The sequence below is a fragment of the Brachyhypopomus gauderio genome, chromosome 8, assembly GCF_052324685.1.
Source record: "Brachyhypopomus gauderio isolate BG-103 chromosome 8, BGAUD_0.2, whole genome shotgun sequence".
Taxonomy (NCBI): domain Eukaryota; kingdom Metazoa; phylum Chordata; class Actinopteri; order Gymnotiformes; family Hypopomidae; genus Brachyhypopomus; species Brachyhypopomus gauderio.
Genome location: NC_135218.1, coordinates 2800397 through 2826316, shown reverse-complemented (window position 1 = coordinate 2826316; position 25920 = coordinate 2800397). Strand labels below are relative to the sequence as shown.

Sequence of the window (25920 nt, the reverse complement as noted above, 5' to 3'; positions counted from 1 at the left end):
TATATATATATATAAAGACAGAGAGATGTAGAGGTAATAAAAATTTTCAGTGTTATACTTTTCTTGTTGTTACTTTTCTTGCACAGCTGATAACATCCAAAATATCCCATTTCTCTATAAATCTTATGCACTATACATCTTTTTCTCTACATACACATAAAGCTTGGCAAAACTATCTGGATTTCTGAAAAATGACCTTCATTTATAATAAATACATCTAATTTGAATAACAATATATGTCATGTGACCAAACCGTAGTCCACATACAGTGTTGCTGCATGATCTGAAACACCATGATCACTGTGTAGAATGACCCATTAAAGGGCTTTCAGTTGAAATACCAACAAAGGTTCTGTAGTGACTTGACTACATAAACTGACCCTCACAGTGGTGGTCCAAATGGGGGGTATTTATTGAAGTGCTAACTCAGTACACTCTAGTTTGTCACAGAGTTCCTCTCTGTCAAAGAACCACAGACAACCTCGACACATGCACAACCGAACTCACAGTGCCCTCTAGGATAAAAAGACACAATACTACAGGTTTGCATACCTTTTGCATTTCTATGAACTTGAGAGTTTTAACCATTTGTTCAGTAAAGGCATAGCATCACATTTTTGGATCATATAGATATTTCAAATGGAATCACAAATGTTTTTTCAACTATATTCAATATATCGGTATAGAACAAGGACTCCCAGTAGCAATATTGCATTAGACAGAGGAGTAATATAGCTGTGAATGAATTACATTTGGAAACCACTGACTACATCTTTCAAAATTAAAAAAGGTGTTAATACCTGTAACTACATTTTACTACTTTTAAGAAGTTTTAAGTTAAAATTATGTTTCAGCTAATAATAACAGAATAACTTCTCCATTCTGTCAAAAGTGCACCAAAATTCAAATGCTGGATAAATGACTGGCAAATGTTTTTATTATATTACTGATAGAAAAATAAACAAGACACTACTAAGCTGAACAGTTGTTGTTGGCTTGATCCACCTACAGTTTCCCAGTTCCAGTCATAGAAGATCATAGAAGTTTAACATATTTTATTCCTGGCCCATACCTGACTCAGTTCGTGACATTCTTAGTTACCCGAGCACTGTGGCCCTCAAGCCTTAAGAATCCCAAAACTGAAAAGTTTAAATAATAAAGTTCACAGAACACAATTTTACATTGTTGTTCATCTTTTGGCTGTAATGCACTACTGAGAACAAAAATTGAATGAGCAGATGTGGTAAGAAAATGGAGACCAGAAAAGGAAAGAACCAGAATGAGTCCAATAGAGCAACACTGGCAGCACAACTCAAAGACCGAAGACTGAAGATGTTCGTCTGTTATCTATCAAACGAAAACCTGCAGCGTCACTGCATGGAACCTGTATCCATGAACCCATTTGGCATTTAAATGAGTGTTTTCTATTAAGCAGCAAGTACTGGGTATTGGGTAGTATTGGGTAGACCTTTGCCCAATTTGTCATGCAAAGAACAAAAATACAGGATATGATGTGCCACAATATTGTAAACAAATCACAATATCAAAGTTTAGCCAGAAAACCATTCATTAATAGTAATATAAATGAATACTGCATAACAATAGTAGGAATGTTACAAGGTTACACAGTGCTCAGAGCATCTTTCATATTTTCAAACAAAAATATAGAAACATTTTCGATATATTAATACAAAAATATATAAACAGCATGAACGCTTTGCTTTGCTCGTCTGTGGCTTGTCTGTACAACTGTTCTGGTGCGCCATTGACTTCTGAATCTCGGTTCTCTGATCGATCAGGTCCCCTCCGGAGGTTCAATAACTGTCGTGTTGCCAAAAAGCATCCGTTGCCTCTGCGCTCTCCTACGCTCCCCTCGACGTCCCTTTCTTTGTTTATCTGTAGGGCCAGAAGAGCAGTTCTGTAAGAGCAGGGCACTCATTGCAATCTGCTGAAAGTATGCAAGACCACATGCAGACTGTAACTCACAGCACTACCCAGACCTCCTGTAGCTGGCTTGAAGATCTGATATTTAGATTAGCAAATGTTTTATTAAATTGTAATTCATTCGTCATGATTAACTCATTTGTTCCTTTTTTATTTTAGCTTTGAAATAAAACAATTTTACATTTACAAAACACTTTTATTGTTTTGTAAATTGGTATTGGTAAAGAACTAAATTCGACTACAGGTCTATAGTGTTGGTTATAGAAATGTTATTGTCCATGTAATGTGCATAAACATAATATCCAGAGGCTATGATTCCATTTTCTAAAATTGAGACCTAAACCATAAGCTTCGTTCAATACATCAAAAATGTTCATGTCTGCTTCAAATATCTTGACTTAAGGTTCTAAAGTCTAAATCAACAACAGAGCAGCTTCTGGGTGGTACGCACTATCTTGGTAAGGAACGCTTAGAAAAAAAGACCTAGAAAAAAAGGGAAGAAAAAGCGGAACAAATAGTGTACAAAAGTAGGCACATGCAAATGTTTATTTACTTTTTTTGTCTTTGTCAAAAACCAAATCATAATCCTTGTTTGTCTTTTTAGAGTCCATTATGAGTAAGATAAAAATGAAATGCACAGTAATTATGTTCAAAGAAACAGGGCCTGTGGTCTGAATTCTGCAACCTGCCACCACTGATGCGAAGGAATCACACACAAACATACATATTCGTACACACACACACACACACACACACACACACACACACACACACACATACATATTGTCAGGGCTGACCCCGGAGTCGCTCCTCCTGTCGCCACAGGAGGAGACTCAAGAGCCAGTGCTCGCTCGCAAACCAGCATTTGCTTATTTGCGCGCTCTCAAACACGGAATCAGTGAACTCAGAATTTCAGTTCCCTATTTCTTTTATGATTGGCGTTTGGGTTCGCCATTGTAAATATTCCACGCGTTGGATTCGGTTTTCGTAACAGAACAACTCAGCCCTACAATGAACCCAGCTATGTCACGGAAGATAAAGAATTTGAGAACTGCTGTATCACAGCAAGGGAATGTGTTAGGTGGACACGAGCAGACACTCCATCAAAGACTAGTTCAATTGCAAAAAAAAAAACTGCTACTGTGCAGGCTGCCACCCAAGTAGCACAACCACCCATCAGCCCAAGCCGTTCTCCCACTCCTGAGTCCTCTGCTGCCTTGGCTCGGTTAGAGCCTGCCCTACCAGCACCTAGGCATTACTCTGGGGATCTGGAAGAATGTAGAGGTTTTTTGCTTCAGTGCTCTCTCATTTTTGAGCAGCTACCCTCGCGCTTCCCGACCGAAAGAGCTATAGTGGTTTATGTACTTGCGCCCCTCTCATCCAAGGCAACACCCATCTGGGAAAATCAACCAGAACTCTGTGCGTCCTACGAATGGTTTTCCCAGGCCATGCGTGATGCATTTTTTCACCCAGCCTCTGGGGGCGTTGTGGGCGCCCAGTTGTTACACATACACCAAGTCAAAAGATCTGTATCTGATTACTCCTTAGAGTTCAGGACACTGGGCGCTGAGAGTGGGTGGGGTGCTACAGCCTTGTTGGCCACCTGTAACGTGGCTTGCGCCACGGAGCGAGGAGACGGACACAAACGCTGAGAGGAGCGAGATTTATTGCAGGACATTCCATACTCGTCGTCAGATAACCAGTCCGGGTCGATAATAGGAGGGCAGTCCGAATAACACGCAAAAACAGGCATTACCAAGACAGGGGACACGAGTACAGACACAGGATCAAAAAGGCAGGAACAATCAACGGTCAGGTATAGTGATCAACACAGACACAATCAAACAAAGAATCAAAAATACTCGACAAGGGACAAGGGAGACACAGGGGCTTTTATACACAGAACTAAACTAGGGACAGGTGATGACAATGACACGGGCGTGGTAACAAACGAGGAATCATCAAAACCAACGAGCAGGGCGGGACAAACAGGCAGGGAACACGGACATGAGGGAACCCAGAGTGACAGCTACGAGAGGGGGCGTTGCCCTACGTGACAGAACCCCCCCCCTCAAAGCGTGCCACTCCGGGGCACGCAAGGGCAGACAGGACAGGGACACCGACTAGGACAGGACAGGGAACTACGGCACACGGTGAGGGACAGGAACAGCAGACACAGGACAGACCAGAGGGACAGGACCGGGCAGAACAGGACATGGGACCTGGGGCATGGCAGGGACAAAGACAGGGGACATGGAGACTGGCCAAGAGCTGGACAGGGACGTGGCACGACACGGGACACAGGGAGGCTGGACAGGGCTAGGGTGAGGCACAGGAGCAGGGCCAGACAGGACAGGACCGGGGACAGACACGGGAGTGGGGCCAGGGGACAGGGCAGAGGCACACATGGAGGCAAACACGGCTTGGACAACTGAGACTGGGACAGGAACAAAGTGGGTGATTACTTGAGGAACAGACACGGGGACGGGGACAGAGATGACACCACAGGAAACAGACACGGGAACAGGAACACAGACCCGGACAGACACAACCATGGGGACAGGGACCAAAACAAAACCAGGGATAGGACCAGGGAGCAGGGGGAACACAGGCAATGGAACATAAGGGGCACAGGGTGGAGCAGGGGGCACACGAAGTCCATGCCCAACAGAGGGCAGCACAGTCTCAGAGGGAACAGGCGGGGTCCGCTGGCGGGCAGCGGGAACAGGCGGGGCCCGCTGGCGGGCAGCGGGAACAGGCGGGGCCCGCTGGCGGGCAGCGGGGACAGGAGCCGGCAGACAGGCAGCGGGGACAGGAGCCGGCGTGGACGACCCCTCCTGGGTCGCGGGGACAGGCACAGGCGTGGACGACCCCTCCTGGGTCACGGGGACAGGCACAGGCGTGGACGAGACGTCCTCGGGGGGCGGAACCACCGGGCTGACGTCCTCGGGGGGCGGAACCACCGGGCTGACGTCCTCGGGGGGCGGAACCACCGGGCTGACGTCCTCAGGGGGCGGAACCGCCACGCTGACGTCATCCGGGGGCGGGACCGCCGCACTGACGTCATCGGGGGGCAGGACCGCCAAGCCGACGAGCTCCTCAGGGTAGGCGACGACCTCATGCTTTGTTGCAGCGGGGCTCTGAACCGGGGACGTGGTCTTCCTCCTTCCCCGGTCTGGTCTGCGCCTGGAAGAACATACAGACACAACTGCTTCTCGGTGGCTTTCATTGTGACTCCGCCTCGTCGGAGGTATTGGAAGCTCACAATGGCTTTTGAAGGCCAACCGAGAGCCAAGCCAACGCTCGTCTGCACATTCATTCCGTCTACCCGAATCTCGCGCTACAGGTTGCTCCTCCCTGTAACGTGTGTCGAGTCGGGCAGACACGTAGCGCTTATCAGGGAGCTCGTCGCTAAAGCTAGAAACCGAAAGTGATTTCGCCTTGTTTTTACAGCGACGAGACTCCCCTGTACCCACAGCGCAAGGGGAATTCCTGTCTCTGGTTCATTCACGCTGTAATACCGGAGAGTCGAACCGAATTAAACCAGCCAACATCTCATTACAGCGATTGAACTTACCAGAGTCTCGCTCTCTCGCTGTGTCCTTGTATGGTCGAGTATTCTGTAACGTGGCTTGTGCCACGGAGTGAGGAGACGGACACAAACGCTGAGAGGAGCGAGATTTATTGCAGGACATTCCATACTCGTCGTCAGATAGCCAGTCCGGGTCGATAACGGGAGGGCAGTACGAATAACATGCAAAAACAGGCATTACCAAGACAGGGGACACGAGACAGACACTGGATCAAAAGGCAGGAACAATCAACGGTCAGGTACAGCGATCGACATAGACACAATCAAACAAAGAATCAAAAATACTCGACAAGGGACAAGGGAGACTCAGGGGCTTTTATACACAGAACTAAACTAGGGACAGGTGATGACAATGGCACAGGGGCATGGTAACAAACGAGGAATCATCAAAACCAACGAGCAGGGCGGGACAAACAGGCAGGGAACACGGACATGAGGGAACCCAGAGTGACAGCTACGAGAGGGGGCGTTTAAATGAGGAGTTAAAATGAGGAGATTAAATGAGGAGTTAAAAGATGAGTTGGCTATCCGTGATCCTCCTGACAGCTTAAACTCCTGCATAGCTCTCACTGTTCGGTTAGATCAGGGGTCTCCAACACGTCGCTCGCGAGCTACCAGTAGCTCGCCACCCCTTTCCCAGTAGCTCGCCAAAGGGCCAATGAATGTCCCATCGAGAAATCTACTTAAATTTATGTCCAATCAAAATTCACAGTTGTTCCTCCCCTTCTAACACTAAATGATTATTCGCCAATTATACAACAGTTAGTTCACAATCCGACTGGTTGAGAAGTGTTCTAACCCTGCAGATATGTGTGATAACAGCGGTATTCTCATTACATTTACGGCATTTGGCAGACGCCCTTATCCAGAGTGACTTACATTTTTATCTCATTTTTATACAAGTGAGCAATTGAGGGTTAAGGGCCTAGCCCAGAGGCACCTCAGTCATGGCCTCTGGTCTGGGGATCAAACCCACGACCCTTTGGTCACAAGACCAGTTCCCTAACCACCAGGCCATGACTGCCCCATGGCAGTCATTCTCTGTATCACTCCGCGGACGCGTTGTCAAGTAACGGCATGAACATATATTCACGATAACACACTCCCTCTCGTGTTCTATTGCTCAATTAGCTGTCAATCAAAAAGTTAGGCTGCCGTCAATATTGAATAAACCAGGGGTCACCCACGTCATGAGTCGCCCGCGGGCTTGTTTTCAAAATAGCTCACTATAGCGCCATGCACCAAAGCGCTGCATCGTTTATGTTTTTGCTACTATTATAGATTGGGTCCGTCAGGTTGCAATTCCTGGGGTTTGCACATTTGTATAGGTGCTTCATAAAAAACTACAGTCCGGTGGCTGCTCCTCTCATTGCATTGACCCAAAGGTCATGTGGGATGTTTAACTGGTCCCCTGCCTTTTTCCATTTACGTAATATCGCCAAGCTGAGACACTTACTTTCATTAGCTGATGCAGAGAAGCTGGTCCATGCTTTTATTTCGTCAAGATTGGACTACTATAATAGTCTTCTAATTGGATGCTCTAAATAGTCGATGGAATAGCCTTCCAGCTCCAATCCGAGATTCTGACACAGTTCCAATCTTTAAATCTAGACTTAAGACTCACCTATTTAATCAAGCCTTCAGTTAATATTCCCCTCGTAAGGTGTGGGGCTCAGGGGTCCCAGGCATTCTGGTAATCTGAGATGTTGATGCTTTCATCCAGCTGTGTCATGGCATCACTCTAGTTGTGACAATAACTTGATTGTAAAGCAATGTCTCAGTGAGCCCTCATGAGTGTGGTCACCTCTGAACCCCTCTCTTTAGTTATGCTGCTATAGATTAGCCTGCTGGAGCCACATGCTAATCACTGACACGTGAGCTATGTATGTTTAAATCAATGGTGGTTTAAGTTGATTTCCACACACTCAGTCTGTATTGTTTATCTTTTTGCATTGCTTCTACCCAAGACGATTACATGCAAGCACCTACAAGCACCTGGGAGATGGTCTGGCTTGCCGGTGGATGTACTGATGCCAGGGTTGGATGTGCCATTGCCGCAAGAGGACGTGCTGATGCTAGCTCCTACCTGAGGCCACCATCTGCACTGAAGGGACTGTGACTTAGGGATCTGGACCCATACGATTGTAAAGCTGCTTTGTGACAACATGAGTTGTGAAAAGCGCTATATAAATAAATGTTACTTTGACTTTGATTACTTGGCCAGGGAACAAGAACCTTAGCTATGACTGTAGAACCACCCTGTGCACCATAGACTTGTGCTAACAGGCCGCCCAATGGATGATGGGTTCCCTTTTGAGTCTTGGTCCTTCCAAGGTTTCTTCCTAATCCCCACCATCATAGGGAGTTTTTCCTTGCCGCTGTCGCCTTTGGCTTGCTCATTAGGGATCTGGACCCATACGATTGTAAAGCTGCTTTGTGACAACATGAGTTGTGAAAAGCACTATATAAATAAATTTGACTTTGACTTTGACTTTGAAGCGCAGATGGCCTTCAACGCCCTTAAAGCTCGTTTTGTGTCTGATCCTGTTCTCTGTATGCCTGACCTTGACCTCCTGTTTGTGGTGAAGGTCGACACCTCAGACGAAGGGATCGGGGCGGTGTTGTCTGAGAGGTCAGGCATGCCATCCAAGCTTCATCCCTGTGCCTACTTTTCCCACCACTTAACACCTGTCAAGCGAACTACGACATCGGGGATAAGGAGCTTCTTGCTGTGAAAATGGCACTGGCGGACTATTTATTTCATCTGCAGAAGTTTCTGTTGGCCTGGTATGGATCGAGCCATAGTGGACTATGTGGCCGCTTACGCGGTATGTCTCAGTAATAAGGCCTCTCGGACAAAACCCCTAGGTCCAATTTTCCCAGGCAACCAAGCTGCCTTCAGCCCGTGAGATGACCCAACTGTTTGTAGAGCGTGTGGTGTGCGCTCATGGCTTCCCTGTCAACGTGGTCACCGACAGGGGCCCTCAGTTTTCTAGCCGTTTCTGGGTGTCCTTCCTCGTCATCTGCCTGGCCTCCGCTAACCCTGCCTCCTGGGCGGACCGTCTTGTATGGGCGGAATATGCCTTGTGACATTCGTCGCTGAAGATGTCCCCATTTGAGTGCCTCAACGGGTATGCCCCGCCTATGTTCGCTGAACAGGAGGAAGAGGCTGCTGTGCCTGGGGCCCAGGCTCTTGTCAGGTGCTGTCATCTTGCCTGTAAGAATGCTGTCAGGGCTGACACCAGAGTCGCTCCTTCAGGAGGAGACTCGCGAGCCAGCGCTTGCTCACGAGCCAACACTCGCTTGTGGACCAGCACTTGCTCGCAAACCAGCATTTGCTCATGTACGTGCTCTCAAACACACAATCAGCAATGATGACCTGCAGCAATGATGACCTCCTATTTTAGGAGGACGGCTGCAGTATCTCATTGCTGAGTTGTTTGATACCATCTCTACGCGCTTTTAGCCAGCCTCTCGTTGCGTTCCATGTTACCTCGTTGTTCCTACCTTGTTATCAGTTTTCTCTGTCAACTTCCAAGTTCGCTCACCTCTTCACCACTTCTGGCCATTCTCAAATTTTCCCCCAACTGTTTTTTCTCTATCCAGTTTCTTTGGTTATTTTGGGAAGGGCTACTTCCCCTGGCATCCTCTGTTCATTTCTTTTGTTTTGTTTTTCTCGCGTTGAGTATTCTGCGATCTTTGAGTTTTGCTTTCTGTTTTCAGTTTCCTTCATGCTTCCTTTTCACAAAGGTTTGTTTTTGCGCTTTTCCTGCATTCCTTTTGGCAGAGGTTTCAGTTCCCTGTTTCTTTTATGATTGGCGTTTGGGTTTGTCTCTGTAAATATTTCACGTGTTGGACTGTGAACCCACATCCCACATAACACATATTCGTACACACACACACACACACACACACACACACACAAACACACACACACACACACACACACACACACACACAAACATATTCTTACACACACACACACACACACACACACACACACACACACACACACACACACACACACACACACACACACACACACACACACACAAGCATCTTCCCTTACACAGCCCAGTTTACCATGGCCTGGTATCGTTAAAGGATTTCTATGCCATTCTGCCTTTATTCAATCTTAAAGGAGCCCCTTGAAGAGTACTGAAACCCATTATTTTACAGCCATCTTCTGTTTCTCTCTGATTATTCTGACCACAAATTGAAGTGGTCTAAAATCCTCAGAGTTATGACTAAGGAGGAGGAGTCTGCACATGTCATAAGGATGATTGTAGTACAATGAGCCATAATAGTGTCTGCTAATAAATTGAAAGCGTCTTTCCTATTAAAACTATGTCAGTGCTATTAATTATCACTTAAATTGTACACACAGGGCTAAACTAAAAACATTCACAATATAAACCTAAAGTGTATTATATACTATATATTTCTTTGTTTCCTTAATGTATAAGGATCTCCCAGCATTTTCTCCCAATATGAGCTGGGAGGATCACCTAGGAGTGGATCACACACACGAGTTTTTAAATGTTGAATAACTCAGAACAAATGCTGTATGCTACCTAATATAAGACGTCTTATAACAATAGGCATTTTTACACTGCTCATTTGCATCTAAATGTCATTGCTGAGATTGAGAAAAACTCTAGAATGTAATCACCAGCCTCATCTGTGTTTGTGAACACTCAAATTGGATGTACTGATGCCAGGGTTGGATGTGCCATTGCCGCAAGAGGACGTGCTGATGCTAGCTCCTACCTGAGGCCACCATCTGCACTGAAGGGACTGTGACTTAGGGATCTGGACCCATACGATTGTAAAGCTGCTTTGTGACAACATGAGTTGTGAAAAGCGCTATATAAATAAATGTTACTTTGACTTTGATTACTTGGCCAGGGAACAAGAACCTTAGCTATGACTGTAGAACCACCCTGTGCACCATAGACTTGTGCTAACAGGCCGCCCAATGGATGATGGGTTCCCTTTTGAGTCTTGGTCCTTCCAAGGTTTCTTCCTAATCCCCACCATCATAGGGAGTTTTTCCTTGCCGCTGTCGCCTTTGGCTTGCTCATTAGGGATCTGGACCCATACGATTGTAAAGCTGCTTTGTGACAACATGAGTTGTGAAAAGCACTATATAAATAAATTTGACTTTGACTTTGACTTTGAAGCGCAGATGGCCTTCAACGCCCTTAAAGCTCGTTTTGTGTCTGATCCTGTTCTCTGTATGCCTGACCTTGACCTCCTGTTTGTGGTGAAGGTCGACACCTCAGACGAAGGGATCGGGGCGGTGTTGTCTGAGAGGTCAGGCATGCCATCCAAGCTTCATCCCTGTGCCTACTTTTCCCACCACTTAACACCTGTCAAGCGAACTACGACATCGGGGATAAGGAGCTTCTTGCTGTGAAAATGGCACTGGCGGACTATTTATTTCATCTGCAGAAGTTTCTGTTGGCCTGGTATGGATCGAGCCATAGTGGACTATGTGGCCGCTTACGCGGTATGTCTCAGTAATAAGGCCTCTCGGACAAAACCCCTAGGTCCAATTTTCCCAGGCAACCAAGCTGCCTTCAGCCCGTGAGATGACCCAACTGTTTGTAGAGCGTGTGGTGTGCGCTCATGGCTTCCCTGTCAACATGGTCACCGACAGGGGCCCTCAGTTTTCTAGCCGTTTCTGGGTGTCCTTCCTCGTCATCTGCCTGGCCTCCGCTAACCCTGCCTCCTGGGCGGACCGTCTTGTATGGGCGGAATATGCCTTGTGACATTCGTCGCTGAAGATGTCCCCATTTGAGTGCCTCAACGGGTATGCCCCGCCTATGTTCGCTGAACAGGAGGAAGAGGCTGCTGTGCCTGGGGCCCAGGCTCTTGTCAGGTGCTGTCATCTTGCCTGTAAGAATGCTGTCAGGGCTGACACCAGAGTCGCTCCTTCAGGAGGAGACTCGCGAGCCAGCGCTTGCTCACGAGCCAACACTCGCTTGTGGACCAGCACTTGCTCGCAAACCAGCATTTGCTCATGTACGTGCTCTCAAACACACAATCAGCAATGATGACCTGCAGCAATGATGACCTCCTATTTTAGGAGGACGGCTGCAGTATCTCATTGCTGAGTTGTTTGATACCATCTCTACGCGCTTTTAGCCAGCCTCTCGTTGCGTTCCATGTTACCTCGTTGTTCCTACCTTGTTATCAGTTTTCTCTGTCAACTTCCAAGTTCGCTCACCTCTTCACCACTTCTGGCCATTCTCAAATTTTCCCCCAACTGTTTTTTCTCTATCCAGTTTCTTTGGTTATTTTGGGAAGGGCTACTTCCCCTGGCATCCTCTGTTCATTTCTTTTGTTTTGTTTTTCTCGCGTTGAGTATTCTGCGATCTTTGAGTTTTGCTTTCTGTTTTCAGTTTCCTTCATGCTTCCTTTTCACAAAGGTTTGTTTTTGCGCTTTTCCTGCATTCCTTTTGGCAGAGGTTTCAGTTCCCTGTTTCTTTTATGATTGGCGTTTGGGTTTGTCTCTGTAAATATTTCACGTGTTGGACTGTGAACCCACATCCCACATAACACATATTCGTACACACACACACACACACACACACACACACACACAAACACACACACACACACACACACACACACACACACAAACATATTCTTACACACACACACACACACACACACACACACACACACACACACACACACACACACACACACACACACAAGCATCTTCCCTTACACAGCCCAGTTTACCATGGCCTGGTATCGTTAAAGGATTTCTATGCCATTCTGCCTTTATTCAATCTTAAAGGAGCCCCTTGAAGAGTACTGAAACCCATTATTTTACAGCCATCTTCTGTTTCTCTCTGATTATTCTGACCACAAATTGAAGTGGTCTAAAATCCTCAGAGTTATGACTAAGGAGGAGGAGTCTGCACATGTCATAAGGATGATTGTAGTACAATGAGCCATAATAGTGTCTGCTAATAAATTGAAAGCGTCTTTCCTATTAAAACTATGTCAGTGCTATTAATTATCACTTAAATTGTACACACAGGGCTAAACTAAAAACATTCACAATATAAACCTAAAGTGTATTATATACTATATATTTCTTTGTTTCCTTAATGTATAAGGATCTCCCAGCATTTTCTCCCAATATGAGCTGGGAGGATCACCTAGGAGTGGATCACACACACGAGTTTTTAAATGTTGAATAACTCAGAACAAATGCTGTATGCTACCTAATATAAGACGTCTTATAACAATAGGCATTTTTACACTGCTCATTTGCATCTAAATGTCATTGCTGAGATTGAGAAAAACTCTAGAATGTAATCACCAGCCTCATCTGTGTTTGTGAACACTCAAATTAATGTATTTGAATGCCGACTACACATAGAAATAAAATATGAAAATCATAGCAAATGGATGTTTTTTTAAACACATACACAAAAAGTGTATTTGCTTTGTTTGTAAAAGGTATAAAAATGGATTGAATGAATACAATTTTTTTCTTAGTTTTTGAGACGACCAAATAATTGTGGAACATGCATGCTAAAAGCTGAGGATGAACAGTGTAGCAGGATTAATGTAAGGAGTTTAACTGCTAAAGTAAGGTGGACATCATCTCTAGCGGTTTGGCAGAGCTGATCTAAAACCACAAAGTCCAAATTATAGCAAACCTCCATCACATTTTTCAATTACAGCAAATTCTGTAACCAGAACATTGAGGTTAAAGGGTGTAAAACAGAGCAAAATGTTGTTTTTGTTGTTGATAATGTGTCCATTGTATCTTTTTAATAATTCATCCTTTTTGCTAGCCCTGGGAATGCCAGCTCACCCCTGGATCACACCCTGGTCACAGCACATCAAAACGGGATGGTCAGTGAGCTCCACAGACAAGAGCAGTGCTTTTTCTTCAGATCAATTCAGGACACATGTTAAAATTTTTTGTTTTTATTTTATTTTTTATTTTTTTGAAAATGGATAAATCCATTACATATGTTTTTCATTTGTATCAGATGTTTTGGTCACTGTAATTTCCTTACTTAAAATCAGCATGTTAATCTTGTTAGTGTAGCATGACTTTGGAGAAAGATCCTAGAGTGCTTGTAAATGGAAAGTTGTACATTAGGAGTGTAAAACCAGGGGTATTTCATTCTTTTCTGCTTCTTTTCACCAAAAATAAATGCCATGTTTAAACCATTACATCATCACATGATATAACTCTAGATTAGAGCACATTTTTATGCACGTGATGGTCAATTCTAAATGATGGCTACAGAAAAGTTCTCTCCTGCCAACACCACCAAACCAAATAAAAACCTTCTAGAAAGTTCCATGGGTATAGTGAGCTTAACTCTGTGTGTGTAGACTAAAAGTTTCACTTTTATGGCACAAAGCTTTCAAACACCATCCTTGAAACATTCAAGGCCACCTAGTAGCAACAGCGATAATCTGGGTCCATGCACTTTAAGTCTTACATTGTCAATACAACTTTACTAGGTCATACATCTCACTTATGGGGCGACACCTGCGTAGCCATTTACATTTACATGCATGTTGTACTTTGCCAGACTGACTGATGATGCAGAATCATAAACGGACTCATATGACCAATAACACAGAAAGCAGTAAATACACACGCACGTACACACACACACACACACACACACACACACACACACACACACACACACACACACACACACACACACACACACACACACTCTCTATAAAAAATGCAATGCATCAAGTCCACTTTTATCAATAACCAACATGACAACTAAGGGAACTACATTCATTCCTCTCATCTGAAAGCAATAAGAATCTGAAATTGAAACTATAAAACGAGAGATGTTGGGTAATCTATGAGCAGGCAGTGGGATGTCTGAAGATGCCATTCTCCCTGGACATCACACATGGCCGCCATTAACAGAGACTGAGACGGCTGTTCCCAATAGCGGCAGAGAGCAAAGATTTTTCCTCCTTTTCACTTAATGCCACTAGACATTTGATCTGCCAATGATAATGATAATTGGTCCAAACATATGATTTCCAGTGTAGCATCAAGTGGAGATAAAAAAAGCCTATCTGGTAAAACAGAGGGAAAATCTCCCAATTTGAGAGGAAAAACAAGCCATTTTGGCACTCCAGCTTTTTAACGTTTGAATCTCGTGTTTCATGTAATGTGCAGATCATGGTATGCTGAGAAACTATGGGAGGAAAATACCTCCTGAAAATATCTTCTGTGTCTTGTTAGAGGAGCAGAGTAGAACCACGCGAGTAATGACACCACTCAGAGACAGTGATTTACTAAATATCATAAGGAAAGCAAAGCAGAATAAAGACCTAGTTGTCATATATTATTGAATGTCTCTTTTCACAAGATCCCTGACTTCAAAGTTTGGCCGCATCTTGATTTCATTGTCAAAATCTCTATTTGAATATAAGCCAAGTATTTATCCAACAGCCCCTGGGTCAGTCTATTAGAAAAAGAAAACCTTACCTTTTGGACACTTCTTTTTCATGCGGCACTTTCTGTTCTCACTCTGAGGGGGACACAATGCAGTCAGTTCCTCTGGCGTAGTCCAGGACAGCACTCTGGTCCTGTTCTGGCACCCCCACTTAAAACCACAGCTTAGACCATTGTGGAGGCACTGGCTCCACTCACCCCAGGAACCAACAGGACCAGGAACACAGTCCTCTGAAACATGTTCAACATCATCAGCTCTTAAAGATCCACAGTACACCCAGATTTGCAGAACATGGAACTGAACAGGCCTTTGAGAACATTTTAAAAATGTAACTTGTTAACTGATGGTTAAAACTGAATGTAAATACCATATCATCTAATTTTTTAGTTTCTTTTTTTCAATCTGATGCTTATTTAGAGTGTGTGATAATTTACCAGACTCCTGTATGTGTGTGTGTGTGTGTGTGTGTGTGTGTGTGTGTGTGTGTGTGTGTGTGTGTGTGTGGTATAGATTAAAGCTATCATCAAATAAGTAATGGTACCATGGCAACCTATGGTACAGAATCCCATTTTTGCCACTACCAAAGCTTTTGTCTATCTCTACACAAGACAAACCATTTTGGGACAACCCTGTAATATAAAACCTGGAATGACAAGCCTTGTTTGCATGTTAATGTACCTTAAATACATCTAAATTATAAAGAACAAGCAACTAATCAGGGAAGACTTTAGTAAGTGGCTCACCAACACAGTCTGTAGTGTGAGGGAAAGTGCCTTCAGGGCAGCTGCTCAAACATTTGCCTCTGAAGAGCAAAAATCCTCCTTTGCATTTAGTGCAAAAGTCTTTGTCAAAGCACCTTTCACACTCTGGAGCTTTGCACTCTGGAAAACAGAAATACCTATATCACCAATTAGTTACACTCCAAGGATGATGAGAGATGTGAGATATTGTTGTATAGCAGTCCTCTAGTCAATGATTATTTATTGTTATTAAATAAAGGAGCAGAAAGAGGTAGTGTTCACCTTACGGGTTTGTTTTCAACATCTCTGAGCTGAGATAGCCCAATAAAGTGCTTTAGACGAATGCACACCCAACACAACATGTGTGTGCATATATAACCAACAGCGTCCAGGACAAACATACTTATGCAGCGGTTTGCATCTGTCCCTCGCAGGCCAAAGTGTCCAGAAGGACAGGAATGGACACAGGAGCCATGATGGCTCATGCCATCGCGATGCAGGTACAGGAACAGTCTCTCAGGGCAACGCAGGCAGCCATTTTCTTTGGAGCACTCCAGGCAGCTCTTGCAGTCCAGTCGCCAGGTCTCTTTAGTGGCTTAACACAAACGTGAACGCATCGTGTCAGAGCACTGCTAGGGTAGAGAGACACAAGAACACTCACGGCTCACGTGCAAACATTGCTGGATGGGATCTTCTCTACTTCTATGGTCCAGTCACACAAACAAATCTGATGGGATGAAGATGAGTACACATATTCTTTTAAAAAGAATGCTCAGTCTTGCAGAAGGATGAGGTCTGGGTAGAACACGATTCAAACAGCATGGAAAGAGCATTGGTGGAGTGCAGCCTGATTATGGAAAGATCTGACTGATATTCTCTCTTTCTAGGGGACATATCTGTTGGAGCCACTAGTGCATAATAATTGTCAGTGCGGGAAATTGTCAGTCAGAGTTCAAAAAGTTCCTGCTACTTATTTTACTCTAAGGTAATATTAGTTTCCAGTTGGCCATTTCCAAACGATTACTGTTTACTGTTGACTTTCAGGACTACATTTTCACAGCTTTAATGCTCCCTCATTGCAATCAAGTAATGTACACATTCATCACAGTCTAAGCACCGCATCAAAAGAGAAATGAGGATATTTCCAAGCAAAACTATCTTGTCCTGTAACAAAGCACACACGTTCTGGTTTAACTCAGTATGAAATACAATCCATAACTACACATTTGTCACAAGAGACTTTAGCAATAAAAGCTTTATTCTCTCTCTCTCTCTCTCTCTCATGCACTGTCACGAAATGTGGTCTTGTTGCACAGAGTTCATGCCTGTTTAAGTTTGGCTCAGGCCAAAGACATGGGGAAGGGAGAAGAGCCTTTTTCTGTCTGGGTTTGCCATTAGACGGGGTCATGGGGGAGAGCATAAAGAGATGCACACGTTTCCAATCTCCAGTGTGACCTTTATAAGGGAAATAAAGAAAGACGAGACAGTCTGAGCGTCCGCAACATGAGCCTAGTATTTGACAGACACACAACTGAATTGCAGGACACAAAGATTTAGAAGATGCGTCAAAAAAGATAAGTCTGTTCTTCTCTAATTACCACCATGGTGCAGAACTGAAGTAAAGACACTAGGCTATAACAGACCTAAGTGCACTAGTCCAGAACTACATTTTAGATCAGCTGTCTCTTCAAAACTAGAAACATGCAGCGCAGCAGAACTCTTTGGTTTTTCCAAAGCCATCAAGGACAAAGTCTAGGGATGATCTAGCAAGCCATCAAGGACAAAGTCTAGGGATGATCTAGCAAGCCATCAAGGACAAAGTCTAGGGATGATCTAGCAAGCCATCAAGGCAAATATCTGAAAAAAATGTGCCATTGTAAGTTGCTGTGAAAAGAAGGTCTGTTAAATGTTGAAAATGTATCTATTGAAGCTACCTGTAATATTTATAAAGCACAATTCAAAGCACTCGAATTTTTTTTTCTGGATCTACAGAAAGATTAAAACAGAGAGAGCAGTAAATACAGTGAATAATCTTGACACAGTACAACTACCTGCTTCTGTCAATGACTATGTGCCCCCCTATCTGAAACCCCATAATGATAGTTAAGTAATAACAGCATTAACTCTTGCATCATCAGCATTGCATTTATTTATTTATCACCATTTTTCTTTAAAAATAAAACCTGGTTTACATTAATGCAACGATCAAAATAAAAGATTCAGCCCCCCAACTCACAGCTCATATAATACAGAAGCATAAGAATCACTAAAGACAGTTCACATAACACTACACGAGGTGCACTACACAGTCCAAATGACATTACACTAGACATATAGCTAATAACAGTTAAAAGTCGTGAATTTTGTTGTATAAAGACACTGTAAGGTATCATATTATTATGTAAGGTATTATATTATTATTATCATATTATTGGGCCTAAAATGAATATACTTTTTAAATGTCATTAAAATTTTGATATCAAGATTCTGTGCGATATTACATATTTTAACGATGTTTAACGGAATCCTAAACACTCTTAATATTCATGAAATGTTGGTTTTTCCTGAGTAAACTTCCAAAGAACATTTAAAAATATTTTAAAAAGTAATGTTTTATGTAAAAAAAATAACATTTATAGGCTATATCCTAGATTAGGTACATAGGTATGAGACTGAAGTACTGGCTAGACGAAACAACAACAACAACAACAACAACAACAATAATAATAATAATAATAATAATAATAAACACGCTTGCACATGACCTTAAGATGCATCTTAATCATCCTCACAAAGCGCAACATTACAGTAGGCTTTCGGACTAACGGCATTCTCACATAAAAGTTCACTTGGGCAGTGTATCAAAGTAAATGGAAAAGGAAAGGTTGTTACACGGTAGCAATCTGGAAGCGATAATACAGCGCTGTGTCCCGTCTGGGGGCTGTAATTAGCAGGAAGGCCCTGAGCGAGCCGGGTCTGGTACCGGAGGGCCAAGGTGAACCTAAAGACTAACTCTGTCAACTTTGACTTTTACATGTAAGTAGTTTCAGCTGTTTTTCGTCTCTCAATTAAATGTTTCAGCAGCCATACAAAGCAGCAAAAACCAATAACTACATTAACAAATATCTGCTTTGTATAAATATTCAGTTTTAATACGGACTATTGAGAAATAGTTGTTAAGGTCCTAAAATTCGACAGACTATAAATCTTTTATTTAGAGAAATTGATTTCGACAGGAGGTCATGCACCTACAATCGTCTAAGCGGTTTAACAACAGAAACACTGAGCCTGTTAGACTGAAGAAACACAACAGGTCCATCAACGAAACGTTCAGAGATTCCGCATAACCCATCATGGTACACCGCAGGCTTTACTCTTAGAAACGTTAAGCACATTTTATTTTACTACCTCACAAAATTGTTTAATAGAAAGATCCAAATTATTTTCGTGTCTTAATAAAGGAGGAATCTAATTAATTAAAATATTGTATTCTTACCACTTCGTTTTCTTGCCGCTAACGTCAACATAAGTGTGTGACAAACGAGGGGAAATAGAGGAAAGAGCCGCAAATGCATCTGTGCGAAGAACGAGCGCCTAATAGCAGGTTCGGCCACATTTGAACACCTCCCGTTCTGGCTGTTAAAAAGCTGAGAGAAAAGAGGTGGGAGAGACAGCAGCCTTCCTCTCTGCCTGCCTCGAGCAAAACCATGGGAAATGGCCCCTCCACTATTGCGCGGTTCACTTATGCTCAGTCAACTATCCATTTCACCTGGTCATTTATTAATATCTGCGCTTTTCTGACGCGTTTTTTTATTGTTCATAATGCGTCTATTGTTTCTATGTACGCTGGCTTAAATTTCAAGTTCTGCTAATCTCAACTCTCAAATCTCAAGTTCTGTCTCAACTTTTGACCTTTCTCAAAATCCATAATTGTTAGACTATTTTATCTTTCCATATTTAAGTTAGGTCATTTATAAGCATACATTTATTTTTCAGAAGCAGTCAAATTTTGTGAATATCTTGATGGAAGATTTCGGCAAAGTTTACATTTACCGTGGTCAGTATGCCCAAAATTGTCCTGTTTTTCTTTTTTATTCAAGTGGTTTGTGGTTGACCACGTTTATTTGATTGAACGGTGTTTAGGCTATCATTAAAGTTTTGAGGAAAAGAAAGATTATATGAAAATCTTTTTGGTGTCTCTCAGTGAACATCTGAAGTTTCTTGGCTGATTTCAGCAGATAAATTTTGACAGTTTGATTGATATAATAAAATCATTTCATATTTTTAAATAAAACAGCATTCCCACACTTCACAAGATGCAGTTCAAGTAATAAAAACAGAAACAGTCAGGGATAACACAAAAAGTCTGAAACCTTGCTTCCACTGTAGACCCTATAAATAAACATATTCAACATTAGACAGCAGTTGAAACATAGCAAGCATGGTACCATAATTCAAATCACTGTGCATGTCAATACAGTCATTTATATTTAACAATAAAAATTCATATGCATCATTTAAACATTTTAAAACTTGCTATTAACCACCCTCTTCCCTCCTCATTTTTAATGGCATGTCAACACCCTCAGAAACTGTCAGCCATTTTAAGATATCCTGGCAACTTGTGCATAGATAAAAGAATCTCTACACTCTTTAAAAACAAGGAAAAACCAAATCTGTAGACCATCCTTTAGTATAATAACAATGAACATATTTAACCTGAATACAATCATACTGTGGAATATCTCTATGTAAAATAGTATATACACTGCACAACTCTATCCTGAGGTTTTAACCATCACTTCATAGGTCAGTTCAATTCCAGGTCAGTTCTCATAGGAAGATTTAAAGTAACCCTAATTAGTTTCTTTAGGACGTTTGAAGCCTATTTTAATGTACTTAGAAACAATAGCATGCCATCAGCATCAGGCATACCTACCTTCCTAAAAATGTGAAGATTTCATGAAAAAAACCCTTTAGTTAATCTTAGTCAAAATTCTGTATATCCCTCCCTTGACAACAAAATTTCTAAATAAGTAACCACAATTGTAGTTTCCAGCACAATGTCTATAACAACCACATTAACATTAACGTATACTTTTAAAAATTAATTTATCCTTGTACCACAGAAAATGTATTCTGTTTATTCCCAAGTGAAGGGATGACACAGAGACATCCACCTGCTTTCAAAAGATCACTCCATGTACATTCAACACCTTTATCTTTATGTGAAAATTATATTTCAGAATTATCTGCATACTAAAAAGTTTACATAAACATTTAGATTAAATATGCAAAAAACAGTGGACCCAAAAGGCTTCCTTGGGGAACTCCACAACTATTAGATCTGGGCAAATGTAGAGGACCTCTGCTAGCCACCTGTGGTTTCCTTCCTTTTAAATTTAAATCAAACTGTAGGTTTTAACTTAGTCAACAAAATATCACAGTCAACATTATCAAAAGCCTTCTGAAAGTCCGGCATTACCATTCCATACAATTCCCTTTAACTCACTATTAATATTAATTAAATAAACATGTATCATTAGAGTGAGATTTTCTATAACTAGACTGCTGGCCAGATAAAAATCTATTTGTTCAAAGATCATTTTGTCCAATTATCTTTAATAATGTACTCAACAATAGATACAGACCTATAGTTTTCTTCATTTAGTTTAGTACCCTTTGTATAAACAGGAATCACCTTTGTGTCTTTGAATTGATCTGGAAAATAACAATGTTGAACTCTCAAATTTATAACATGTGTAATGAATATGGAAATTACCCCAGCAGCACCTCTTAAGAATCTAGTTGGAATATTCTCAAGACCAGATGCTAGAACAATTTTTATTATTAAGCCTTTCAAGCACAACATCCTCAGACACATGCCAAAAAAGCTATCTATTGAAAGCCCTTGTTGTTCTTACAGGCAAAGACATAACTCTCCGCATACAGCCCAGTGTGACCGGGCAGCTTACCCATCGCTCTTCCAACATCTGATGTAAAAAATGTATTTAACCTGTCTGCCACTTCTTTTTGATCTGGTATAACCTTATGGTTGGATTTTAAGGTCCTATTACTCCTTTTAGTTCTCAGCCATTTACTATAATCAAGCTGTTTAAGGAATTTCCATAGTTCCATAGTTCCTATACATTTCCATCGTACTATATTAATTTATCTTTTCTGTGAAGTAAGCATTTTTATTGTTTCATTTAATCTGTTGACCTCATTCCTTCGTGTTTTGAAATTTGCTTTCATCATCTCTATTTTTCATGTAAATTGAATACAATTAGTGTTCCTTAGGGGATAAAATCTTATCTGTTCGCATCTGATCACATCTGATATTATCTGATCTGATCTTATCTTGCTTTGTCTTGTCTTGTCTAATCTTGTCATGTCTTGTCTTATCTTATCATCTATTCTTATTCTTAATTACACGTCCAGGAGGTAAAAGGGTAAAGGGCCAAACAATTGATGTGAAACAATTTTATTGTCTATAAAGTAAATTTATGCCTCATCTCAAAATTGGGAGTAATTTGACATATATCAACAAATAAACCTGTTAAAAACTTGGGCTTGTCTTGCATTGTAATGATAGAAACAACGTGCTAACCATGAAAGTTGGGATTTGTGTTTTACAACACAGTTTAAAGCACTGTTTTTATCATTTAAAGCTTGTGAAACCTTTGATGAATAAATAAATGCAGAAATGTGTTTACGACATGGGCTAGTGTATTAAAGCCTTGTGGTATGTCAGAACAGTCCTTTTAATTAATTTTGAATTGTCTCTGTTTCTAAATATTTATTTATTTTGTATAATCTATGAAGGTTATAATTATAACATATCAGCACATAATATATAATATGCAAGTTTTCAAACACTACATTTTTACCTAAAATATTGTTTTAGGATTTAGGGCCTGTAGGGTCATAGCATCACAGAAAAACAAATGCTGACCTGATTTGTAAATGCCATAAAAAATATTTTAGCCAAGTTCCATGTTAAAACCATTCAATAGGATAATGTCACACTGTATATTTAAAATCTCATGATAATATTATAATTATATTATTAAAGCCTTAATAATTATAGGTTGATTGACTTGCTATAGACTTAATGAACTGAAGATGTATTTTAGCTCTTTTTAGACCTAACTATTAGCATCTTGATAAACATGTTGATTCATTAAGTTTGCGTATTAGTTGACCTCATCCACCCCCACCTGCATCACCCCCCACCCAGGCCCACACAGGCTCATTATGTTGTAACGTCATTAATAGAATCACAGCCTCGAAGTAGAAAAGCACAAAAATGTGCCGCTTGAGGACATGAACTCCTGAATCCAGCCTGTATTTGATGACCAGTTGGGGTGTGTGTGGAAAGGGGGGCCCATCTGCACATGACAACCTGCTAAATGCACACCAGGTGCAGCTGTGCGCTGCACAGCACACCGTCCGCTCGGTGGCACGCCACGCAGCCGGCATCGTCTGCTCCGCACAGCCCCGGCACCCTGCAAGGCTTCCCTGCCCCAACTCTTTTCCAGCCTCCCCCAAAGTATCGCAAACCAGACTTAGACCCATTGTAAAATCCAGGGGAGTTGCGATCCCGCTGATTTGAGGTTGTTGACTTGTCTCTGGTTTTCCTTTGGGTCTCTGTGGGTATTTTCAGCCAGAAAAATTGTTCTGTCTGGTTTTGTGCATGGAGAAAAAGGATGAGTGCCAAACACTAATGTCCTGTGCAACCTTCAAAATGAGACTTTATGAATGGCACTGTAATGCTCCTGTTTAGCATGTTTAGCATGAGCATGTTCGTAAATATAGACAGAAATATAGATTGCTACTTAAAGTGCTTTGTTTTAGCACTAAACATTTTTCTCTCTTTTCACATACCAGCCACAAATGGTTGAATCCCAAGTACACTCTGCACACACTGCATGCAAAATTAAAAATCCACTATTTATTTCACAAGTAATTCAACTTATTCAGTAAAATAAAATAAGAAATATTATGCATTAAGCTGTCACGTCATTCGGTCATTCAGTACAGATTAATGCATAAAATAAACAAGGCAACAATCAATTCATATGGCAGGCACAATTTTGGAAAATTCCCCAAAATCTCTTGTCTATTTTAAGAATAAAGGCAGATCTATAACAAATATGTATGAATGTTTTTGAATTCTGGAAAAAATATAAGTAAATCTACCAGCCTTTTTTTTTTTTTTTAACAAGAAGGGTTATGCACACGTTAGCAAAATATGCTTCTCTTTTGTCAGTGCTTGTCAGGCAGTGATCATAAGCTTCCTGACAACCACTGCTTGGGGTGAAACAGAGCAATCTGATAAAGTGCGTATCCATGGCCACATAGCTGAGCAAGTTCAACAGTGTCTGATTTAATAATTCACCAGTGCCGTTCCATTCGCATTGGTAGGTGCCTGTTTGAAGCTTTCAAAGCCATATAGCTTGAACAGCTTAACAAGCAGAACATGCAATAAAGTTGTACGCTATTCAGTTCAGTTCACCTTGGCTTTCAACTTTGCAGAATTACATCAAATTGATACTGTATTGGCAATTAGGGGGCATTTTCATTATCACTAACACATACAGACAAGAGTTAAGATAGAGATGTGTAGTGTAGTATAGGTATATTTAGTGGGAATGTGTTCTATGGAAGGGGGAACACTGAATAATGTCCTGGCTTTGTTTGTGTACGCTGGGGTGAGGAGTCTCATGGATTCACTCTGGATCACTATGGATCACTACTGAATCACTGCTTAATCTTTTTAGTCATTGTTCACACACTTTTCCATCTAAAAGTATTCACACAAGCATAATCGACCGATTGTCCTGCATTGTTTATGTGAAGATACAGCTCTGATTTCTTCTGGGATGGTGACTGTTGTGCCAGCTGTTTCCTCTTCTTCAGATACGGTTTATTTTGCTGCTTCTCTCTCCGACCTCAGAAATTCTGGTCACATTTGTGATTTCTCCTCTGATATATCAGTTTCTGTTTCTCTCCCCTGATAAATCAGTTGTCAGTTTCTGTGCAGTCACTAAGCAAACTAAACAAGATATCAACATTTTAATTAGCTCTTTGCTGTACTTGCCAAGGTCAAACGCTGTTCAACAAGATTATTTTAGATTATTTTACTATTCCCCAGGCACTCACTAGGGAGTCATTCAACATTTCAGCTTTTTAAAGATTATTCCACACACTTGGTGAATTCTACAGGACTGCCACTTTGTTTCTCAGAACTACTGAGCTTCAGAGCAAATACATATAAAGGTACATTCAACTTCACAAACCTGGTCATGAACCTCACCCCAGAAAACCTCCATCAAAACCTGCTAGATCATTCTTGAAATAGGCTATTCCCATACCATATTCTAGATCCACTGTAACCTTGTCGTTACTCAAAACATGGTGCCAGGTAGTACACCTGTCTAGCATTTGAGGGGCTGAAGATTAAAGTCCTGATGCAGTAGGCATTCAAAGATTTAAATATTTCTCAAATTACTTCCAGAGTCTGTTGGGTAAACAATAATCAAGGTAAATAAGCAATTACTGATTCACTGTTTTCTGTGTGAGTCACTAGAATGTGTCCGGGCATTACAAACACATAAAGACTATAACCACAACCTGAGATCCTTCCACATCGCTCAACAATATAGTACTCCCATAAAGTAAAAAACATTAGCCATATGCAGCAAGGGCAGCACACCAGCTACTCAGAATGGAGCAATGAAATGCATTTCCATTAGCGTCAACCATCTAGGTTTGCCGGGGCAGCACATTAAAGTCTACCTCAGTTAAGCTCTAAGTCTATCAGTATCACCTGGGACCCTGCATCAAAGAGACTTTCTTTCAGCTTGCCAATTATTATCAAAACATTACTTGTAGTGTAAATTGGCCAGACAGAAATGTCAATACCTCTACTTTGTTCCCAACACTTACAAGGGCCTGTTGAAGTCCCTGCTGAGGCAGATGGTAGTGGTGGATATGCCTTTTGACTTTGCTTTCTAAATAATAGTCCATGCAATCCCCAAAGCAGGGAAATATACATGAATGGGATTTTTGCAATCTTTCATGGTTAATGTTTACAATATAATTTACAGTTTGACATATACAGCATGGTGGTCAGCTGTTGAGATTGTGGTTCAGTGGTTCA

General features: G+C 41.8%; 1 protein-coding gene across 1 annotated transcript; it reads right to left on the bottom strand.

Annotated features, from left to right (window-relative positions):
* Positions 1–78: 78 nt before the first annotated feature.
* On the bottom strand, positions 79–19454 carry rspo4 (R-spondin 4). The gene is made up of 5 exons (XM_077013605.1): positions 19252–19454; positions 16159–16350; positions 15759–15896; positions 15048–15245; positions 79–1896 (listed from the first exon to the last, which is right to left on the bottom strand). The coding sequence occupies exons 1-5, from the start codon at positions 19328–19330 to the stop codon at positions 1796–1798; spliced, it is 708 nt and encodes a 235-aa protein (XP_076869720.1). The 5' UTR covers positions 19331–19454; the 3' UTR covers positions 79–1795.
* Between the last annotated feature and the right edge of the window lie 6466 nt (positions 19455–25920).

Bases quoted from the DNA above. Each gene is read 5' to 3' on its own strand.
- rspo4 (XM_077013605.1), bottom strand. From the start codon at position 19,330: ATGCATTTGCGGCTCTTTCCTCTATTTCCCCTCGTTTGTCACACACTT. The intron at 16,351-19,251 runs GTAAGAATACAA...GTTTGTGTTAAG, and splicing joins AGCGGCAAGAAAACGAAGTG to CCACTAAAGAGACCTGGCGA. The intron at 15,246-15,758 runs GTGAGCCACTTA...AACATGTTTCAG, and splicing joins TCACACTACAGACTGTGTTG to AGGACTGTGTTCCTGGTCCT.